Source organism: Athene noctua, chromosome 3, assembly GCF_965140245.1.
Source record: "Athene noctua chromosome 3, bAthNoc1.hap1.1, whole genome shotgun sequence".
NCBI lineage: Eukaryota > Metazoa > Chordata > Aves > Strigiformes > Strigidae > Athene > Athene noctua.
This window is the reverse complement of record NC_134039.1, coordinates 74,194,666-74,216,288: the sequence shown is the minus strand read 5'-3', so window position 1 is coordinate 74,216,288 and position 21,623 is coordinate 74,194,666. Positions and strand designations below refer to the sequence as shown.

At 39.5% G+C, this 21,623-nt stretch overlaps 1 protein-coding gene across 2 annotated transcripts in view; it reads right to left on the bottom strand.

Annotated features, from left to right (window-relative positions):
• RELN (reelin) overlaps positions 1-21,623 on the bottom strand; it is a 295,831-nt gene that overhangs the window by 237,832 nt on the left and 36,376 nt on the right. For both annotated transcript variants that reach the window (XM_074903370.1, XM_074903369.1), the window contains exon 2: positions 7,625-7,735. In XM_074903370.1, coding sequence (XP_074759471.1) covers positions 7,625-7,735 — 111 coding nt within the window. The remainder of the gene's footprint in view (positions 1-7,624; positions 7,736-21,623) is intronic.

The following is a 21,623-nucleotide window of genomic DNA, read 5'->3' as shown; positions in this document are numbered from 1 at the left end:
AACATGGTATTTCAAATTAGAATGAAAAAAGGAGTGAGGAACAAATACATACGTGTATATATATAAATATACACACAACCCCACATAAACACTATTTTCCATTATTAAAAGGACCCACAATTTGCACACTTCAAAAAGCATTACTAACTACTTTCAATAAGTATTAGTATAGTTAAAAATCACCAACCTGTCACAATGACTGTTTTAACATCTTAATATTTTTTAATGAAATCTGTACCTTATTGGGATCAGAGTCTTCTCAGAGATATCAGGTACCAAAAAACCTGATCTGATCACTTAAACTTTTACATCAGTTTATTACTGCATGCATTTTATTAAAAATTAAAATGCAGCTAAAAACTCACATTAAAATTCAGTGATGCTTTAACTTTTCCCCATACCATTTTATGGCCACTCAAGGGAGTAAAACAGATGTATATAAGATCTGGAAAATCATCACTACTGAATAAATGTACTTGCTAAATTGGACCAAAATTGGCCCCAACACTTCAATTCACACTTTGGTTTTGGCTATGTAAAACCAACTCCAAAGGCATTTTCTTGTTTAAGAACTCCAGGGGCCTTTATAAGCACTGCCACACCGGAAAATGGTTCTCTCCATCTTTCTTTTCATCCACAAGGCATTAAGTGTCGCCTATGGCATTAAACACCCACCTGCACCCACTACTCAAAGTTAGCAAATACAAGCAATGTTACATGTGCCACACTTCTACATAGGTTCATTCTTCTTTTCAGCCTTGACCACACAGATACTAGCTGAAGCTACAGGTGTATTTGAAAGGTTAAAAGCTTGAGTTACTTTACTGTCATCTACATAACGCTCCAAAGACATTTGAAATAAATTATGGAGCAGATACTATCACTCACTTTTATGAATGCCAAATTTAGGGCTTATCAGAAGATTAAGAAAATTGGATTTTAGCGTCCAAGAGCTTCTGCTGCTGCAGCAGGGGGTTAGGGTAAACCAGACAAGTGCAAGAGTATGTGCAGAAATGGGTGAAAGCATTCAGGGTGATGAGGCTGGGTCAAACTAGACTCCAGCTAGGCCAGTTTAAGCATTTTCTGTTTAGGCTCCCTGTCTGTCTAGCTTGTTCCTTCAACCCTGGGGCATTGCTGTTTGCCTTATACAGTTACATGTGGGGAATTTTCCACCTCAGCAGTCAAAATACTTGAGGACACAGTTCCTTGTCAGGTGAGCGTGGGCAATTACTGCCTGTGCCATGATAATGAATATGTGTTGTGTATGAAAAGGGTTTGAGCTTTATTAAGGCACATGTGATAGTCAACCACTTGTAGAAATGGTCAACTTTCAGCCATAGAGACAGTTAAGTAGGAATTAAACATTGCGACACACAAACTTTGAAAGTTTTATCATCATTATGGTTTCATTACATACCATTTGCAGGGGGGAATATCTTAAAACTAAACTCAGATGTAAACTTTCTTGACCAATGTCAGTTTGGCACCAACACACTATTTAATTGACTGTTAACAAATTCTCCAAGATATGACTGCTGTACAGATATTTTATCTTCCTGTTAATTGGTAATTATGCATTGGCAGGAAAAACAGTGTTTCTTTCCAATTATTCCAGAACTCCGTGATTATTTAAACTTTGCTAATTAGCAGCAGAGGGCTGGTACATCTTCTGGGCAAATTGTATTTGATAATCTCTATTAAAATATACATGGCAGTAGTTGACTTGTAACAAACAACAAAAAAAAATGGCAGTTCAAAGGGTATTAGATACAGCACAAGGCAAATGGGGGCCTATTAAAACTTCCCCAACTGTTCTAATGAGAATGCCGAGGGTCATTTCTTCCTAGTTTACCATCTGTTTGGTTTCTGGCAAATATCTCCGGTGTGAAGGGAGGGTCCTGGAGCCCATTTGGCTTGTCACAAAGTAAAGCAGGGATCTACAGCAATTTCAGTAAGTTACAAAACTTCACTTCAAGAGCAGTAGCATGTACATAGCCAAAAACTTTTTTTTTAAGACCTGGCATTTACTGATTATTCCTTACTTTTCAAAGCTGTGAACAAGCATGGAGAGGCAAAGACTGAGCAGGGATGATCAATTTTACAGGCTCACCTAACAAGAAAAACCCAACAGTTGGCCTTTTTCCATCTCACAATGTTAGTGGGGGATATTTTCCTTTATCTGTCAAAATCTGAAAGCAAAACATTGCCCCAGAACCATCAGTGTTTGCGCATAAACTTATGCCAAGAAAGAAGCCTCTGAAGGCTCAAAACCACGTGCCCCATCCTGGAGCAGAGGGAGCCTTGGATGCCTCCAGTGCACAGTTCGGACTGATGCACTGGCAGACCTGGAGAGCATGGCCACAGTGTTTTCTGTGGTACCCCCTTGGAGATGACGCTGTGGGTGCCCTTCTCCTTCTGGAGATGAAGCCAGCAGCATCACCAAAGACATCCACCTACAGTGGATGCTCATGACCTTTGAACCAAAGGATGATACAGTACCAGGAAAATATTTTTGTCCTTCTCCCAAATTCCCAACTCATACAGAGACAGATCAAAATGACCACCTACAAATAGGAAGGAGATTTTGGGTTTGGTTTGCTATGCAGACATGTATGTAACCAAAATACCAAGCAGAGGATTATGTGAAGGCTGCCTTAATTCTGTCAAAAGGCAATAGAATAATTTTAAAAGAAAAAAGTACAAGGTAAAATGTAATGCCAAGTAAATGATTTCTGCTGATTGCTCTTCCCAGGATTTCCTCTAGGAAATTAATTATTCACCCTATTTTAAGGAATATATGTAACTATTCAAATCTTTTTTTAAATCCCAAAGACTTAATGTATTGTTTACAGTAGGTGTGATCACCATCATGGTATAGAAACAAATAATTGCAAAAGGGGAAATATTGCAAGATGATCAATCATATTCTATTTTTTGCTTTCTAGCAGATGCAATTCCCCTGTTTAGGCACTAAAATATTTCCACTCTCATTGCAGGCTACTTTATAAGTTGCTGAGTTAAACAAAACCTAAAATTCACCAGCAGTTTATGACCTCACAGTAAAAAGGAGACATCCACTTTAAAAGATAGTAAATTACAAGTTACATAAACCTGCACAGAAAATAAACCAAAAATGTTCTGTTAGCCAGTTATGCCTATGGCAACACTTTCAGTGTAATGAGAGCTTTGAATCCACCGTCTCTACTATAACAGAGCCTATGGACTTCCAAAAGGACCTTTTTGATTTAGGTTGAAAGGTGCACACACAAATATTATAGTGAAATTACTTGTTTATTCCACATTTAGTAAAAGGTAAACATCAGTGTAGTAATTATGATTTTGTATTAAATTAGGTTTTGAGGGCTAACTATACAGGCTTACATTTTCCACTGTAGTTTATAAGAAACTAATTTCACCAAACTAAAATTTTTAATAAATTTGGCATGTGTGCACGATGTGAAAATCTACCAGGGAGTCAGAAAGCTTTGGGAAGAACCCAAATACATGAAGATGCAGTGTGACTGGCAGGTCAAAGGCAAGCTTTGATGTGTGCAGCCCAGCACATCTGTCTGCTCAACCAGCCTGTCAGCCGGGAAGATCCTGTGTAATGAGACAGATTCAGGTCCTCAGCACACAATGCTCCTTATCACTGCTGAGGGATTATGCTCTAATCATCTCCTTTAATTGTAAAAATGAAACTGCATTCCTTGCTTTCCAGGGCACATGGCTTTGGAGGAGCTGAGCTGTATTTTCATACTTATCCCAGGTTACAGACCAGTACCCCTACCACCCACCAAACCCATTTAACATTAATCTAATTTGCAAGCAATCATTCCCATCAAACCCACCACTGCATCTGTAGCTTTCTAACATGTTTTTTAGTACTTCTGTCTCTCACCTTCCTCTTCTCTATTTGGGATAAATCAAGCTGTGAGAGCCCCTAAGTGACTGTATGGACATCCTGGCTGTATGGGAGGGTAGGTGGGCTGATAAACCCCAGAGCATGACCAGCAGACGACCCAAGATATCAAAAAAAGGCCAAACACCAGCAAAGACCCTCCAAGTCAAAAGCAGAAGAAGGGAAGAACACTGAAAGATGGAGAAATCCCACAGGAGTTCAAGATATTTCTCCAGAGACAGACAAGATGTGGATGACAGTGAGGGGTATCAGTATGGCTTGAGAAAGGGAGAGATGAAGAGCAGGATTGCTCTTCAGCAGGTAATGCTGAAGGACATGGAAATGATCCCAGGTACACACCACACTGAACAGGAAAGGAGAGTGGAAATGATACAGTAGAGTTGCAACTTACGGTATCTGTATCAAGGGATCTAATGAAGAAAGAAACACTACTCTTAAAAGCTAGCTTCAAGGGTCATATCTTTGCTAAAGGATCCTCACAGTTTGGTTAATGAGGTTTCAAGTACACATTGATTATTTATCCCAGTTCTAATTTTACCTTTACAGTTTTAGTTTTACCTTAATCTGAACCTAGACAATGGTTCATCTTGGGACAAAATATTAATAATTATGATCATTATTAAGTTTTATCACCAAAAGCTCACACATTTCTCCCTAAAAGAGTTGTTAGACGGCTTCCCAAATAAAAATTTCAGCAAGTTTCATGTCAGTGTAATCCCACATAGGGAAACAGGAGCTATTTCTTTGGCTACACAATGTATACTGCAAAAGAAAGAAAAGATAACCCTTAGAATTAACTGTTAGCAGTAACGTATTTTATCTTTTTTTCTTCAAAGCTTCTTGACACGGTTAACTAGCTGTGATAACTGACAACGATTGTGTCTGCATAAAGTGACTTCCTAAATTGGGTAATTAAAAGATAATTGTAGCCACAATATGGTAACTTGTGGCACAAAAGACAAATATATGTATGTTGGGAAGACTTCATACTGTCAGGGCAGACTGGGAGATTATGATAATCTAGCATGACCTCCTGTGTAACACAGACAAGAACATTTCAATGGTAATATTGCTAGGAAGAAAAAAATATTCTTCCCTGCTCTGTATGCAACCACTATCAACCCAATTTCAGAATATTGTTATCTTCAGATTTTAAAGGCCCAGTTTCAGCCCCCTCATCTAATCTATGATAAACCACATAAATCTTTGAATTGAGGTCTCTGAACCTGACATAGTCCCCAACATTTTTTAAAAAAAAATAATTTCTAGCAAGCTAAATCTAACCTGAACATCATGACCACTCACTGGAAAGGAGGAGCATCTTTGCTGATTGCAAATGATGACAAAACAGATGGATCCAGGGTTTCTGGAGAAAGCACTTTATGTTTCTTCAGAAAACAAAACAATGCCATTCCTACCTACTATTTTATTAAATGATATATTAAAAACTGTGGATACTCTCTTTTTATACTACAGATGGTAGAATTTAAAATATTGTTAAATTTTTAAACTAATAAATCGTTTCAAAAAGTCCATCATTTGCATGCTAAATTCTTTTTGGAACAGGCCAGCCTTCTCATCTCCCACTGCAGAGTAGAGAAAGGAAAAGTTTATGTAGTTCTCAGTCCTGGGAGCCATCAGTACATCATGGAATGAACATTCATATAAAGTTAAGAAAAAATGTCAATGGCTTTTGAAATTAACTTTTTCTTGTGTCAGCAAAGACACTGCGCAATAGTATCATCTCCTGTGAAACATTCAGATTTGATTTTTTTTTTTTTTCAATATAAGTGGAAGCTTAGGAGCTAGCAAAGAAAAACAGCAAAATTATATTTTTATTTAAAATGTTGCATAACTAACAATGGCAACACAACTGACCCTAGAGTTTGCCTGCAGAATGTTCAAAAGAAAGGTCAAAGATGGCAATTGCTTTTCTCTGAAATGGATGAGGGCATGCTTGAGACAGAGTAGCAAGACATCCCCTGAGCATGATGTTTGAAAATTTGTACTGACAAGCAAAATGACGTGCTCCAGCCATGCATGACTGCTTTTGCAGCTCTTTGGCTTTTATATTTTCCCAGCCTGTTGGTTATCTCACCAGTGACCAAACGGTCAAAGTAACACATCAAGAGCTAGAAAATTACCTTCTGCAAGTTAAAAAAGGCCATGTCTTTTTTCCTGTCACCCATCACATGTTACTTTGACATCTGTCTCAGTGAGACATCCACTGTAACAGCCCTGTTCTACAGATGAAGATAAAAATTTAAGAAAAAATACAAATATATTTGTAAATGCCAAAGCTATTTAGGTTCTTAAACTTTCACTTAGTTTCCATTATTAAACATTTACTTGTAATTAAACATGACCTGTATACCTTGCCCAGCGAGTTTGCCATACAGGGCCATGATCTCCCAATGACATGTTACAAACACCTATTTTATAGCAAGATAATAGCTTGCCAGTAACTCAATCATGACAAAAATCTCACATTAAGTGCTTTCCATCTCACTTACTCCAACAGATCCTGTTCATCTTGTAAAGAGTACAGTTGGAAAGCAGAAACAGCAGTACTGCTTCTTCCAGAAAAGTGTATCTTTCAGTGCATTTTGCGTAAGACATTAAAAACCTGTGGCATCTGTGCTCTTCCCTTTAAAAGGCTAAGCAAAAGGTTTGAGCTTCATTGGTGGTGTTATTCACAGAGGTAAAGCCCTTCTCAAATTCCTCAATACAGTTTTAAATAATATGCTACTTAGGTAGCATTCTTTCATTTACAAGCCAATGTATGTCTGCTGTATGACACTCACACGTCCAGGCCACTTGTGTTTCAAGTGCATTATAACAGAGATAATTAGCATGAAAGATTATTATGAAGAAAGTAATGCATTTTAACCCTAACAGATAAATGAACATTTAAACATGCTACTGCAAGTGCAGCACAGTTGGTGTCCCACATGACTGGTACCTTCACCCCAGATCGCTTGTTTAGGGTTCACAGAGTTCCTCCACTTGGAGGAACACGATACTTAAAATTATTTGTAAGGATATAAAAAAATGCTACCAAATAACAAACTGCAGAAAGTACAGCTGTAAATTACTTGCACAAATTTAGAACAGATGTTTCAAAAGCACTTGTCCTTAGCACTGCTGGCCTGGCTGCTACTGCTGAATGCTACAGCAGCACTTGAAATATATAATAATTCTGCAAAACTTGTCCTACCCCTTTTACTACAATTCTAGTTTTGATACATGGAAAATAATTGGTTATATAAAATACTTTAACCAGCATTCTAGTTTCAAGGAAGATGCTATTGTTAAGTGAATGGAAAAAGTAGGTTGACATAAGCTCAGCAGAATCAGTTTTTCAGCCCAAGAACAGTTAGATGCTTTGGGCTAAATGTTTTAGTTTATACAAAACACTGCACCATTTACAAATGGCTATTTTAACCATTTAGCTGTTGAGGCTTTTCTGTCTTAAAATTCATACAATTTGGTATACCAGTACCAGGGCTGACCACAGATGAAGAGAGTGGAGGAAGAAATAAAAGCTGTCTAAAAAACCACGACTGCCTTATCTCCTTGACTCCCACTGACTTCCATGTATTGTTGATTACTCAGTCTATATTAACCTGTTGCAGTAATTGTGGTTTTATTGCTGTCTTTTGTACTACCCTGGGTTGCAGAATGTAAGTTACACACTGGACTTACCAAATCCAAAAGCACTGGAACCACCAACGCTCTGGGAAGCCTGAACACTTGTAGAGGTGTAGAGTCCGGTTACCAGTAAGCCATCAAAGAAGGTACTTGTTGAAATAGTCACTGAAATGAAATAAAATGCGTGTAATTATTTGTAAGCAGTACTTAAGATCTTGTACACATTCTGTGGGCAGATTCTTGCCCTTGAATGAGATCCCATCATTCAGTACAGTGAATTCATCTGAATCCCCCCAATACTTATGACATTTCAATGACTTTAAATTGGCTTTCCCATGTAATTTGTGCAAATAACTTGTTCAGCATTCAAGCTGTGTGTGCCAAGTTTCAATATGCTCCTGTACAACTTCCTCAGGGTTTACTTGAAGCAAATTGACTGTTTTAGAGGTAAACGACTGGCATTTATTGCCGTTTGACTCGGCGTCTATTCCTAAATGAATCATAAATTCTATACCCGAAATCATCTGCAGCAGAAACCAGACACAAATTGAGCATTACAACAGAAACTGAAATGAACATCAAAAGGGTGGTCATGGCCATCGCTGCTTGGGAAGTTGCCTTTGCTAGAAGCACAAAACTATACTATATACCTATATACTAAATGTGCAATGAGTTAATAAAACATAGCATTGGAATATATGGCTTGTAAGTAATTGTCAAGACAACAGAATATAGTAAAAGCAATGAAATAACCAGGATTATGGTGCTGTTCTTTCTGAACTTAAATAGGGTGCTAAATTATGCTTATCATTCATATTATATACATTTAAGTTGTATGGGCATCTAGGTCATTACAGATTAATGTGTATTTAAATAACTCATTCATGTACTTTTAAGAGATTCTTAGGTATTACCAGTAAAGTAATCATCCAGATAGCATGTGCAAGTAACAGTGGAATTTATAAATTCTTTTTTAGAATTGACAAGTCTTACAATATTTATTTATTTTTTGTAAACACTATTTCTCACATTTTTACTTTGGTATCTTTCAGACTGTATTATTGTATACTTAACATCAGTTTCACAGTTCTAACTTGGAAAGACTTAAATTATTAAGTGATGGGTTGTTCCTATTATATAAATGCAATATCCTCTATGGCCAGAATGATGTCTCTAATCCTACAGCAGCATGTAACCTTCTTTGCTTCATAACAATCTCCTGTCCAAATATTCTAACATTAGGTTGAATATCTCTGAATTGAAAATAAGAACTAGGAAACTTTACAAAAAATTAATTAATTAGCTTAACAATGAGGCAAATTTTCTTTCTCTTTCTCTTCTCATCTGTGTCTAATATCATCCTTTTCTACATCCAATGTCTTTTTTTTTTTTTTCAATCTTTACCCATCTTTATTTAAATGTGGATAAACTGCATTGCAAATCTACAGCCTACCATATAAGATTTTTTCTTTTTTCAAACTGCATTATAAAGGGAAAGAACCTTCAAGGAGATCCACACAAGAAAGTCTCCCAGCTGAAGAGCAGTTTCATGACTTGTAGCCTCATACACTGAAGATGCATCACAACCTTGTTTACCACACTAGTTCTGCTGTCATACTTTAATCCTTTTCCCCTCCCTTAACATGCAGAGATCAACGCTTACTGATAAACTCAGTCTCTCCCTACATCATGTTCTACCTCCCCATGTTGTCCCCTCTGGCTGGGAACATCATGAGCCAGTGACTGGCCAGGGAACTGAAGCAAGATACTGTGAGGGGACTGCTAGTCCATTCACTGGTGTACACATTCAGCAATCAAACAGCTGGGTTTTTTAAACCCCAATGTTTCCTCTGGGGTACATACTGGCTTAAACTTACTGTTAAAAATCTAAAGAACATATGAACATTGAGAGTGTCTTTGTTCTGAGCAGAGGTGCAATATTTACCAGTTTTATTTATTCTTCAATGCTTTATATTTAATTAACTTCCTTTGATTATTCAACAGTATACCGAATAATTCCTGAATCCAACTTTTCTGCTCCCATAACTCCGAATTTCAGTGTTTTGCAATAGACACTTCCCTGAATGCAGATGCAGGTTCATAGCCATATGCTCAATTTTTAAGAGGCCGTTTCTGATATACAAGTTAAAAGAACAGCAAAAGAGACTAGATTTTTAAAAAATAAAAGAAGTATTACAGAGAGAAAAAGAAAAATCAAACAAGCGAACAATTACTTTTTCCTGCATTTGATGATGAAGTGGTGAATAATGCAGAACCTTTTCTTCCCTTTGTGCCTTTAAACCAAGAAAAAGGCAAAACATATGTTGAAAAAATATGCCTATGCGTTATTTTTGACGACTTGGCAAAACAGTCAATGAAAAGCATTGATAGAAGGGCAACGGGCCAGTACTGTGCTGCCATTTTTTTTCCCTGTGGGGAAGCATCTTATTCTTTACTGAATGGGATATAATGCAAAATTCTACTGTGAACAGGTGACCAGTTTCTCTGTGGGAAAGAAGGGATATTTTACAATGCCTGTATTTGATTTTTGGACATATTTGCGTGATTGTCAGCCCTCATTTTACATGAGCATGTAATAGGTCAATTTTTATTGTTGAAAAATTTCCAACACAGTATGGGTCCCTCATTAAGCCTCTGGGAAACTGCACAACGCCTCTAGCACATTTTTTAAAAACAGAGCACTAGGCTGTTATTATACATGTGTCATATGTTTCAGAATAATTTCATAGTTCTTCAAGAGGAAAAAGATTAATCATGACAGTCTCAGTGATGATTTTTTTTCTCTACCCAGTGGTGAAATACATCAAATTCCCATAAAACACACACCATACCAAGTGTTAATGACCAAGAACAGGAAAGCTGTGCTAATGCACAGCCCAGCAACAGGACTATGATTTTATGTAGGGACTAGGGCTTGTTAGTGAGAGCTTTCAGCTTCCACTTTCAAGAGCAACAAGATTCCTCCAAGATCCCCTCTACCAGGCTTTGTTTCTGCCTTTATACTGGCTCATGCCATATGTAGCTGATGCCCAATATCTGTTGCTTCAGGAGCAAGGACTGACATCAAGATTCACCTGGACCTTGGAAAACATCTGGAGGGGAACAGCTGTATGGGTCACCCAGAGTTGGGCAGGCAAGGGGGGCTCTGGCACAGCCCCACTGCCTGTCCCATGGCTCCCAATGGGCAACACACCAGTGAGTCTCATCTACAAGCCCAACAGCGCTCTGCTCCATCTACAACACCCTTCCTTGGGATGAGAATTCGGGTGAGTGAAGTAGTGAGAAGCCCTTCCTATCACACTGGAGATTGCTTGGCTGGGCAGGGGGGACGCCAGACCCTGCCACCCCCACAGAGCAGCACCCTGTGCTAGCCCTCCTGGATGCTGCACCAGGGCAAGCAGGGAGCCCCGGCTTGACCCATCTCACCCCCCATCCTTGCTGTGAGAAGGGAGCCTGTGGGAGCAGGTAGACCATGTGCAGTAGGAAGCTCCCATTTGCTTTGAAATAGCCCAGTAAGAGGGACTGAGAACATCTGAGAAATGCAGGAGTGTTGTGCTGGGAACAACCTACTGATCAGGCAAAAGCACACTGCAAATATTAGGAGACAAAGCTGATAATAGCTGCTTTAAAAGTTGCCCAACATTTATTTCTATTTTCAGTTCCTAAGATCTTTGCCAATTTTTACCCTCTTGGGCTTTTTGTGTTCTTTTTTTCCCCCCCATGGTAAGTGTTTGCCTCAGACTGATTTAATTATTTAAGGGAGAAGGAATTTCAGTCAAAACACTTCATTCATTTCTGAGATGAGGTTAGAGGAAAATATTGTGTTGCCCTGGCTGAAAAATTCTAGCGTCCTTTGCTTTCAGCAGCTCTTCCACTCCAAAGTGAGAGAGCTGTCCTCCAAGTCTGGACAAATTATATGTGTGTATATATATACGTATGCAAAAATTTAAAAAAAATCAGAGTTCACGCATGCTCAACAGACATTTTCATTTTTAGTATCTAAATATTTCTGGAGATTATGTCCTCATTTAGCACTCTTAGAGCACTTGTTGACTAATAGAGCTTACTGAAAAAAAGTCCTATGAAATATATTTCAGTCCAGCTATACTGCTTTGCTGAAGCATAAGTGCTTTGTGGAGATATAATTTTCGATGTTGTTTTGATCTGGAATTTTCTCAGTGTTTTAAAGCAGAAAGTCATGTTTGCTGCTTAGAAAGAAAGGGGGCAGAAAAAAGGATCTTTATCAAAAGTCTAAGCCTCCTGATGAGAAAACACCAATTCAGCAAAATGTCACTTCTCAAAAAGTTGAAAAATGTGCAAAATTTCACAAATACCAAGTTGCTACTAAAGTTTGACCAATGCCATCGCAAATGACTTAGGAGACACAAAACCAGACATGAAGGCAAGACAACAGTGAGTGTGCTAGGATGGAGATGGTTGTGACACTGGAACCAGTAGAGGGAATTGGAAAAAAAAAAAAAAAAAGGAGCAATGGGGAAGAATGGACCACCACTGGGCAAAGTAGCAGTGAGAAGGTGATGAAAAGGAGGAGATGGGATCTGTAACAGTGGCCTAGAAGCCCTGGTAATGTTCAGCACAGGGTACTCACACAGTGATGGGGGGGGGTCAGAAATCAGGTGCAAAACCACCCGTAAAACCCAACAGCAAAGTGTGGGTCAGCCTCACATGTTGGTCGACAGCCACAATGGCAACCTGCTATACAGCTTTTACTCTACCTTCTGAATCAAGTGAACAGTGTTTGCATGATGGATATGAAGTCTTCCTGTCCACGAATCACATGGATAGGAATACATGGGTTAGGTGGATAACTTTATTTTGTAAAAGACTAAGAAATGACTCCATGAAAAAAAAAAATCGTATCAGGGCTGGGAAATACCGCAAAAGTAGTCTCTGGTAGAGCTTTGCCCTACCCTCCTTTCTGTGCAACATTTGTGGACACAAACAACTGTATTTTTGAGAATAACAAGCCCCCCAGTTCAATTTTCAAAAAAAAAAAAAGGTGGAGAGCTGCTGACTGCAGCTCCCTGCACACTCAGCACATACAGGCTTCTGTGCTCACCTAGAGTCGCTACGGAGACCAGCTAAGTGAGCACACAGGCTGCCCTCATCCTGCCAATGCCACCCAGCTCTGGGGAGCTTTGGGATGTTATTTCCTTGGGACAGAACGGATGCAGCAGCCTCTCTCTGGAGACACTTCCAACAACAGGTTTCTGGAAGAGCCCTGGAGTTAGTGCCTCTCATGAAAGAAGGAACAGCAGTGCCTCCGGCAATGCTGGGAGCTGACGTGCCTTGAGGAAGATGTAGGTCAGTAAGAAGGAGGCTGGCAAAGATGCTGCTGCAACTATACCACAGGTAGAGGTAGCAGCATAACAGGAAAGACAAGGGGGTTTTGAACTGTAGTTATATTCAGAAATTTCTAAGAAACTCATGCTATTCTTATGAACATCTTTTTCACTGTTTCCAGTGCTACAGGCTACACATACTGTATAGTACTATAGAAATCTATTAATCTGTGTAAATAATCGCATAAAATTTACCTTATATTCTCTTGAAAGACTGATTTAGTCTCTGAAAAGACAGCTGCATTTTGACTGATACTCAAAATACTCAAAGTAGTCAATGTATCTAAATTGTAAAGACAAAAATCTGCCAGGAAGAGGAAAGACATCATCTCAGGAGATACCTGCCACTGACAGGTCTCACCAAATTTGGCTGCTCTTTAGCAGCAGCTAAATGTTAAGAGGGCTGATATATACAGAAATTCCACAGAATTTGCAGCTGCTGTTGATGACAGTCAGAGTTAAAAAACTTTAAGGGAAAGGACTAGATTTAGACATACAGATATGACATATGAAACAGCATGAGTAGGGTATTATAGAGATCAAGAAAGAATTAAAGGCAAAAATCTTTGAAGTCCCATATACTGTTTATGTGAGTCAAGACACATAGCTGCAGTATAAAACTGCACTTTTGTATACCATGAACGGAAAATACTATAACATTGCATCACTGCACACCTGAGCCATGGCTGTAAACCTTCCTCTTAGGAAATAAATTACTTACACTGAAGTAATTTTGGGTTTGGTTTTTTTTTTACTTGACCCCTCAAAAAAATATACTGTTCAGAGAGGCCTCAGTCCCTTCAGTGGTGTGGTTTTCACAGGAGACTGCAAAAAGAAATGGAGACTAACATCAAACACGGTAAAGACTATCAACACCACACTACATTCAGAACCAAGCAGAGCTTGAAACAGCCAGCAGTGGGAATGCAATCTGAAGGCACTGTACTTGGGACCACCTGAGCTCACATGCCTGCATGCAAACCCTGACTTCCACAGAATCACAGAGTCATCTAGGTTGGAAAAGACCTTGAGGATCACCTAGTTCGACCATTAACCTAACACTGACTGTTCTCAACTACGCCATAACCTTCAGCACTAAGTCAACCCAACTCTTAAACACCTCCAGGGATGGGGACTCCACCACCTCCCTGGGCAGCCCATTCCAACACCTAACAACCCCTTCTGGAAATAAATGCTCCCTAATATCCAGCCTAAACCTTCCCTGGTGCAACTTGAGGCCATTCCCTCTTGTCCTATCGCTTGTTACTTGGTTAGAGACTCATTCCCAGCTCTCTGCACCCTCCTTTCAGGTAGCTGTAGAGGGCGATGAGGTCTCCCCTCAGCCTCCTCTTCTCCAGACTAAACACCCCCAGTTCCCCCAGCCGCTCCTCGTATGACCTGTGCTCCAGACCCTGCACCAGCTCCGTTGCCCTTCTCTGGACACGCTCAAGTCATTCAATGGCCTTTTTGTAGTGAGGGGCCCAAAACTGAACACAGGAATTAAGGTGCGGCCTCACCAGTGCCGAGTCCAGGGGTCAGATCCCTTCCCTGTCCCTGCTGGCCACGCTATTGCTGACACAAGCCAGGATGCCATTGGCCTTCTTGGCCACCTGGGCACACTGCTGGCTCCTGTTCAGCCGGCTGTCAATCAACCCCCCAGGTCCCTCTCTGACTGGCAGCTCTCCAGCCACTCCTCCCCAGGCCTGTAGCGCTGCTGGGGGTTGTTGTGGCCCAAGGGCAGCCCCCGGCATTTGCCCTTATTGAAACTCACACAGTTGGCCTTAGCCCAGAGACCCAGCCTGTCCCTTACACAGCTCAAAAGATCAGGAAGAGACAACTCACAACTCCCAGGATTCACCTGGGAGACAGCACAGAGACACTCTATCCTCTGAATCTCATTTTCTGCTGTCTCATCAGCAAATACTGGTTTTGGTTAAACTGTACCCATGCCAATCATATAGAGACTAGACACACAACATACCAGGAGGATTACAACAGGCACAACAAAGCTTAATGCATCTTCCCTAGTCACCACTCCTAAACATCTCTCTGACTAGCATCTGGAAGTGGCCATAACTATTGCCACTCTTGTTTAAAATCACCTGGTACATGGTGTGCTATCACCTCATGCCAGAACTGTCATCTGGTGCTGCACATTCTCCCCACAGCCGAGAGGTGCACCAGCTCATTGCAGTAGGCAGAGCAGAGAGATTCCTGCATTAGCACATTCCTATCACACCATCAGGACTGGCAAGAAGTCATCCCACAGTAGGGTCTCACACTGCCCCAGCGTCAGCCTTGCCGGCTCAGAGATGGAGCTGGGATGGGCACTGACCTCACCAGCTCAGAGATGGAGCTCGGATGGGGGAACAAACAGCAGCCAGTGAGTGTAAGAGCTCCAGCAGGGGCACGTGCCATGGCTGTCTGCATCTCAGCATCTCTTGGACAACATGACCTGATCAAAAGCCCACAGTGGGCTGCTCCTGTTCTGATTTTTCCCTATCTGGCTTTGCTTATAATGGCTTTAAAAGTAGAAGTGAGGTGGTGCTCCCAGAGTGGCTTTCTGGACTCATTACCTGCAGTACAAGCAAATTGGGAAGGGTTTATGCAAAAGATAAATCAACACAGGGAAGGGACAAAGAACATCTTCCCAAGTTGGTCCCCTCTTTCGGGCAATGGTGCTTTTATGAAACACCAAACGTGGCCAAAGTGTAAACCAATCAGAGCATGTAATGATGTTTTACAGGACACAGACAGTACTAAACCCAAATCCTTAAAATACCAGACCACCCCCGAAATGTCAACCACAGATTAAATTACTAGTAAGAAGAGAATAAGATCTGATGCCTTATTTAAAAGGTACACTGTTTAGACACCACAGCGATAAGCAATCTATAAATACTCAGGTAGAGTTTTAGAGGTATACATTCAAAATAGTGTGCTGACAAATGTATTTGTAAATTAATGGTGGACTATGCATTGTTACCAGAATCCAGAAGTTGTATACATTTAATTGCACTCAGAACCTTATTAATAAAAAAGGAAATTTTAAAAAAATAACATATATGTTGACATCAAACTAACATTTTACTGCTCACAGGAATACTTTGCTTTCAAAAGAAAGTGAAATTCAGGAATTCATAATTATGCATCAATTTCAAATACGAATGCCAGATAGATACCCAAGAACAGTGTGAATCACAGGTGTACACCTCATTCAGCAAAAACAAAAACAGAAAACCCACAGATTATTACTCACACTGGTTTTGATTTTCCCCAAGTAGGTGTAAGAAAAACATTTCAGCATGGTTAAATAAACAGACACAGGTGAGGGACAGCACTCAGATGAAAGCATTCTCAATTAAGTAATGGCTTTCAAAAGCCCACTGAAGGCCACTAAACTCACAACTGCTCATCAGTGAACTTTTCTTGAAGGTGGGCTGATGGTGTGTTGAACAGCACCACCTCTAACCTGTGATGCCTTCACCAATAACTTCAGTTAACAATAACTCCCGGGAGGAGGGGAGTAAAAATGCACAAGTTTTGAACCTTGCCTTAGACAGTTTAAAATCAGATCTGATATTGCTTTATGTTATGGTACTAGTTTCCATGGTTCTGCCCCATGCGCCATCAAATCTTTTTGTCTCCATAGCTTTTCAACTCCTTTCCTAAATTGGTCATGAGCAAGAGAACTAAGAATAGATTGCAGATGTGTGGCAAGATGTCAGTAACATGATAAACAGAGACATCATTTGTCACTGATGCAAAGAGGAGCCTATCAGCCTTGTGAAAGAACTATTTGCAGAGACACTACTTATAAAATCTTTTTGAAAGTTCATAACAAGAGAGTGACAATGGCATCAGCAACAATGTAAGCAGTGCTTATTTGTATATTCCTAAACTACAAAGGATTTGTCACATTTTTTATAAGGTCTGAGATGCTTCAGAGACCACATCTTACTGAAAGTGAAGAGTCCAATGGTTAGACCTGTGAACAGACTCCAGCACATTCCAATATTAGACCCAAGAGCCTGACTTCTCACACAAAATCCCTAGTTTAAATGTTTCTGACCATACCCAAGGCCACTAGAAACTTGGCCATGTTGAACAGCAGCATGCTTTGTTCCAGCTAGCATCACCAAGCATGCTGGCACAGCCCAGATACCTGAGAGAGCAGCCTGCTTCCTAAATAACAGATGGGCAATTAAGTCTCTCACCTAGGTAAGATGATTCCAACCTGGATTTCCCAAGCAAATATCCCAAAATATTTTAAATCCCTGTGTCTGTGTGGCCCAGCCACTGTCACTCAACTTCAGGCACTGCATTTTATATGAGAAAAGTGAATACCAGCTGGCACAGAGAGAGACTTGTTCTTTATTCCCGTGGCTGGAGCAGCCTCCTTGGAAGGAGGAGATGGAGGTTTCAGTCAGTGTCCCAGTGAATATGTGCTACTGCTATATAAAGCTCCTGAGAACATCATATCTATTTATGTCACCCTGTTTAGCCTGTAAATCTCACCCTAACACTGATATCTAAAATGAGCCAGATGAATCACACTCAAGAAATGTCTGATTCTCCCCACTGACTATTAAGGGAGCCTAGACTGTAAAGCTCAGCTGTAGATGTCAAGACTGAAGATGGCCAAACTGAGACGAATCCCACCAGAGCCACTCATACAGAGTAACTTAATTATCCAGCTCCTATTTAGATGTCCAACTATCGCCCACATCAGAGGAAGCTGAACAGGAATTAAGCATCCCAGCACCAAGAGCTCACCCGAGGACAGAGACAATGACTATCCTTATCTTCTTTCTTGTGTTACACCAAATATATCATTAATGCTTAGCAACTTACTTAGCACTGTTGTAGTACCAAGCAGCTCCAAAGGATATCAGCAAATGTCTGTTACTCCACTTGATAACTCAGAGCCCTGAATGGCATCAGTGAAGTTTAAGCAGTAAAAACAATAATTTGGATATGAAACAAAATATTTCACAAAAATGTACATTAGCTATGTCTCTAAAAATGGTGTCTAGCAGAAGCCACCAAGAGTCAAAATTCAACCACTGAATTACATTGCGTGCTATAGCCAAAACAAGAATGATCATCCAAATACTATTTCCTATAATGATTAATGAGGACAGTCATTTATAGTTTTAGTTTAAGAAACACAAACCAAATCATATTATTTATTAAAGCGCACCTCTGGGCAACTAGCTATTGTTAATATGAGAGTTAATATCATGACATAACAGCCAGCAACATATACTTTAACAGTATGTACATGATGGCTAGGCTTAAATAATTGTGAAACGTATTTTGCCAGTCGTTATTTCTCTTATCCAAAGTCCCAGGAGCAGACAGGAAGAGATGATGGCCATTCCTAGACCTCACCACCTACAAAGGGTGTGAAGCAAGCCCGGTTGCTGGTCTATGTTGGAACAGTTTTGTGTCCTTATTCAGCAACCATCAATCTCCCTATTAAGTTTCAAATTCAAATTTTGTCATGCTTCTATGAAATGCACCAACGTAAGGTTTTTCTTAAAAACAGATTAAACGTTATTGTGATTACCTTTTTATTACTCTAAGCCTGAGAATATTAACCTTCGTTTTGAAGCCTAACCTTATTTTTCATGCCTTTCAAGTTTATGTGAGGTTGCCTGTTTGATACCCATACATGAAAATTTCATATTGTTGGCTGTGCTCTCAATAAATTATTTAGAAGGTCTGAATATTACTGCAGCGTTCAGATTTTCAGAAGAGTTTAGTAAATCCCTTTATTCTGCTGTCTTCAAAAGACAAACAACTACTCAATACACAACTAACAATAGCATTAAAAAATAAAATGAAGGCTGGCTTGGAAGCAAGCAACTATAATTATCTACTGAGAATTTATTATAGCTCAGTAATATCTAAACATCTGCAAGAACTTTTGTCTTAATTTTAGCTAAGAAAGCACACCAACTAAAACCAGGCTGTTAAACATGTTTACCTCAGGCTAAAATAATACAAGTCCTCTCATAGACACATTAATTAGGATAAGCAAATATCATTAAGTGAATGAGTTCAAGCGATACTGGAGAATAAGGAAGCATCTTAAAATTAAATACATACGTGCAGTGTTCTTTTGCAACTACTCACCTGCAATATAAAATATAGCCCTAGATAAATATAAAGACAATAGGTCTAATCTTTTCCCAAACATCCCAAAAGAAATTATCTACAGCTTGTATCCTCCAATTACATTTTTTATAGATTAAAAAAAAAAACAGGTCAGCTTCTTACATGCTTTAGAACTTCTTTAGTTTTCTCTAGAAACATACTGAAACTTTAAACATAGCCCACTGAAGGCCTTCTTGTTACTCTCAAAGTGTGTAAATAATGTTTATCGAAGTCCTAATATACTGCAACTTTATATCGGTTCATTATAAAGTTTAATACTTATTTTCTAGTACCAGTGCAAGTGAGAGTGATTGCACAGTGATGTACACAGCCTGTGCTGGCTAGTTTCAAAAGCTTTCAGCACTGGATTTTTTTAAAACCTTCTAGAGAGCAGAAGTTCCAAATCGCAGAACATCCTTAGCTGGTGTAAGTACAGATTTGGGGTGCTAAAATTCACTTCAGCTGCTTAAAGACAGATGCCTTTCGAGGCACTCAGAGGAGAATACAGGAAGGCAGCAAGTATAGCACAAGCCAAGCAAGCTCCTGCACTTGTGGACTAGGAGGCAGGGGCCAGGGATGCTGTATATTATTGCAGACAGCACTAATTTATTTAGGCAACAGAATTGTCCCACTCAGCTGGCCAAAAGTCCCTTCCAGCCTGGTTGTCCTGACCCCAGCCAACTTCAGATGCTTTGAGAGGAGTACAGGCTGTGCAGAGAATGAGCCCCACAACCCCTGTGCATACAATCTCATCCCCAGGGATGTTGTGTTGTGACCTATAATGAACTATTAAAGCGCTCATTTAAATAACTGTATATGTAGTTTTACAGCTTCAGGTAGCAAAGAGCTCCATGATTTAATTATATAATGTGTGAAAATGCTTTTGCTTTATTTTTAAGCTCTCTTTTCTCTAAAGTCTTATATTTTCTGTAACAGCTTTTTTCTTTATCCACAGCATTCAACATTTATGGAATCTTGCACATCCCTTTCAATCATCCCTTTCCCAAATCAAGGAAATTTACTTTAGCTTCCTGTTACACACGATGATGTTCTCTCTCTCTCATCATATAGTTTTACTATGATTTTTCCTGGCAGAGGCAACCAGATCTGCTCATAACATTGAAATCTGGGCATATCATTGTATTGCCCACCAAGTGGCAAAATTATGTTGAACATTTTACTCTTCACTCCTTTCCTCGTAATTCCTAAAGTTCAATTTGAGTTGGGTTTTTTTGACTCATGTTTAGCACTGAGGCAATATATTTTGAGTTTCCCTTTCAATATCCTGTCCCACATATTCTGCATTATTTTTCCCTATGTTCCCCCCCTTCCCTTTAACACTAACAGTTAGACTTAAATTTTACTGCCTTAAGCAGCATGGTATATGATGGTGTTATCTTGCTATTAGGCACAAATGATCACTTTGACAACCCTTAACTTCAGGCATCAAGCCATGACAATTACACTTCTTCCTCACCAGCCTCAGTCCTCCCTCCACATGGTAGATTCCTTGTGTGATAAGGTGAAAGCTGGCATACTGTTATAGTTTAGATCATGAACAAGAGTGAGCAATAAAGTTTATGGCTCCATCTATCCTCAATATATTTGTGCTTACCTTGCTTAGAGCTTAACAGGATTGCTTAATGGGCTGCAGTAATAAGAGACCTCAAATAACCTGCTGCTTTGCAGTCTAAATACACTGGGCATCCAGTATAGCAGCTGTGCCTTGGACATGTAGATTTTTTTTTAATACCAGACTGAGGATTCATCTGACTGAATATGATTATGCTGAACATAGTCCTCTTCACATAAACTGCTCATCTCAGACTCCTTTCTATCTGTAGAACAGAAGAGTCAGCAGTGTCTGTGTTGCAGCCCGTCCAGCCCCAAAGTAGATACCAAGTCAAGCTCTAGGACAGCTGGCTATAGCCCCTGGGGAACAAGGGAGTGAGAATGCACTACGGTCCTGATTGGAAAGGCAAAGGAAAGAAAACAAGTATGGAAAAATAAAGACTGAAACACACAGGGAGTTGCTGAGAACCACAAGCAGAAAGAGGAGGACCAAAATACATGGTGCTGATTATTATGGGAACATGGCACAGGAGTTTAAAATTGTGATTTAATTTTATATGTATGATTCATGCAACAAAATAATTCTGCTTAAGCACAGTCCCTCATTTAGTTGATGCAGAATGCTATTTTTTTTAAAAAGCTAGACAACCCCCATCTATAAACTGGAACAAAACTAAAAAATAGCCTAAAGATTGATTCACATTATAAGTTAAAGTATTAGATAGGATGGAGCAAATGAGGATCATATGGGAAAAATATAGTAGGGCTTATACTAAATAAAGTAGTATTTATACTGAATTCTGGCATATGAACGATAACTGCACTGAAGCAAATGTTTATACAGTCTTTGACCATACATGGTATGCAAGGTCTAATCAATGAAAAATACTTATTTCCAAAAGGTTCAAATCAGAACATGGAAAAGAATCTGAAAA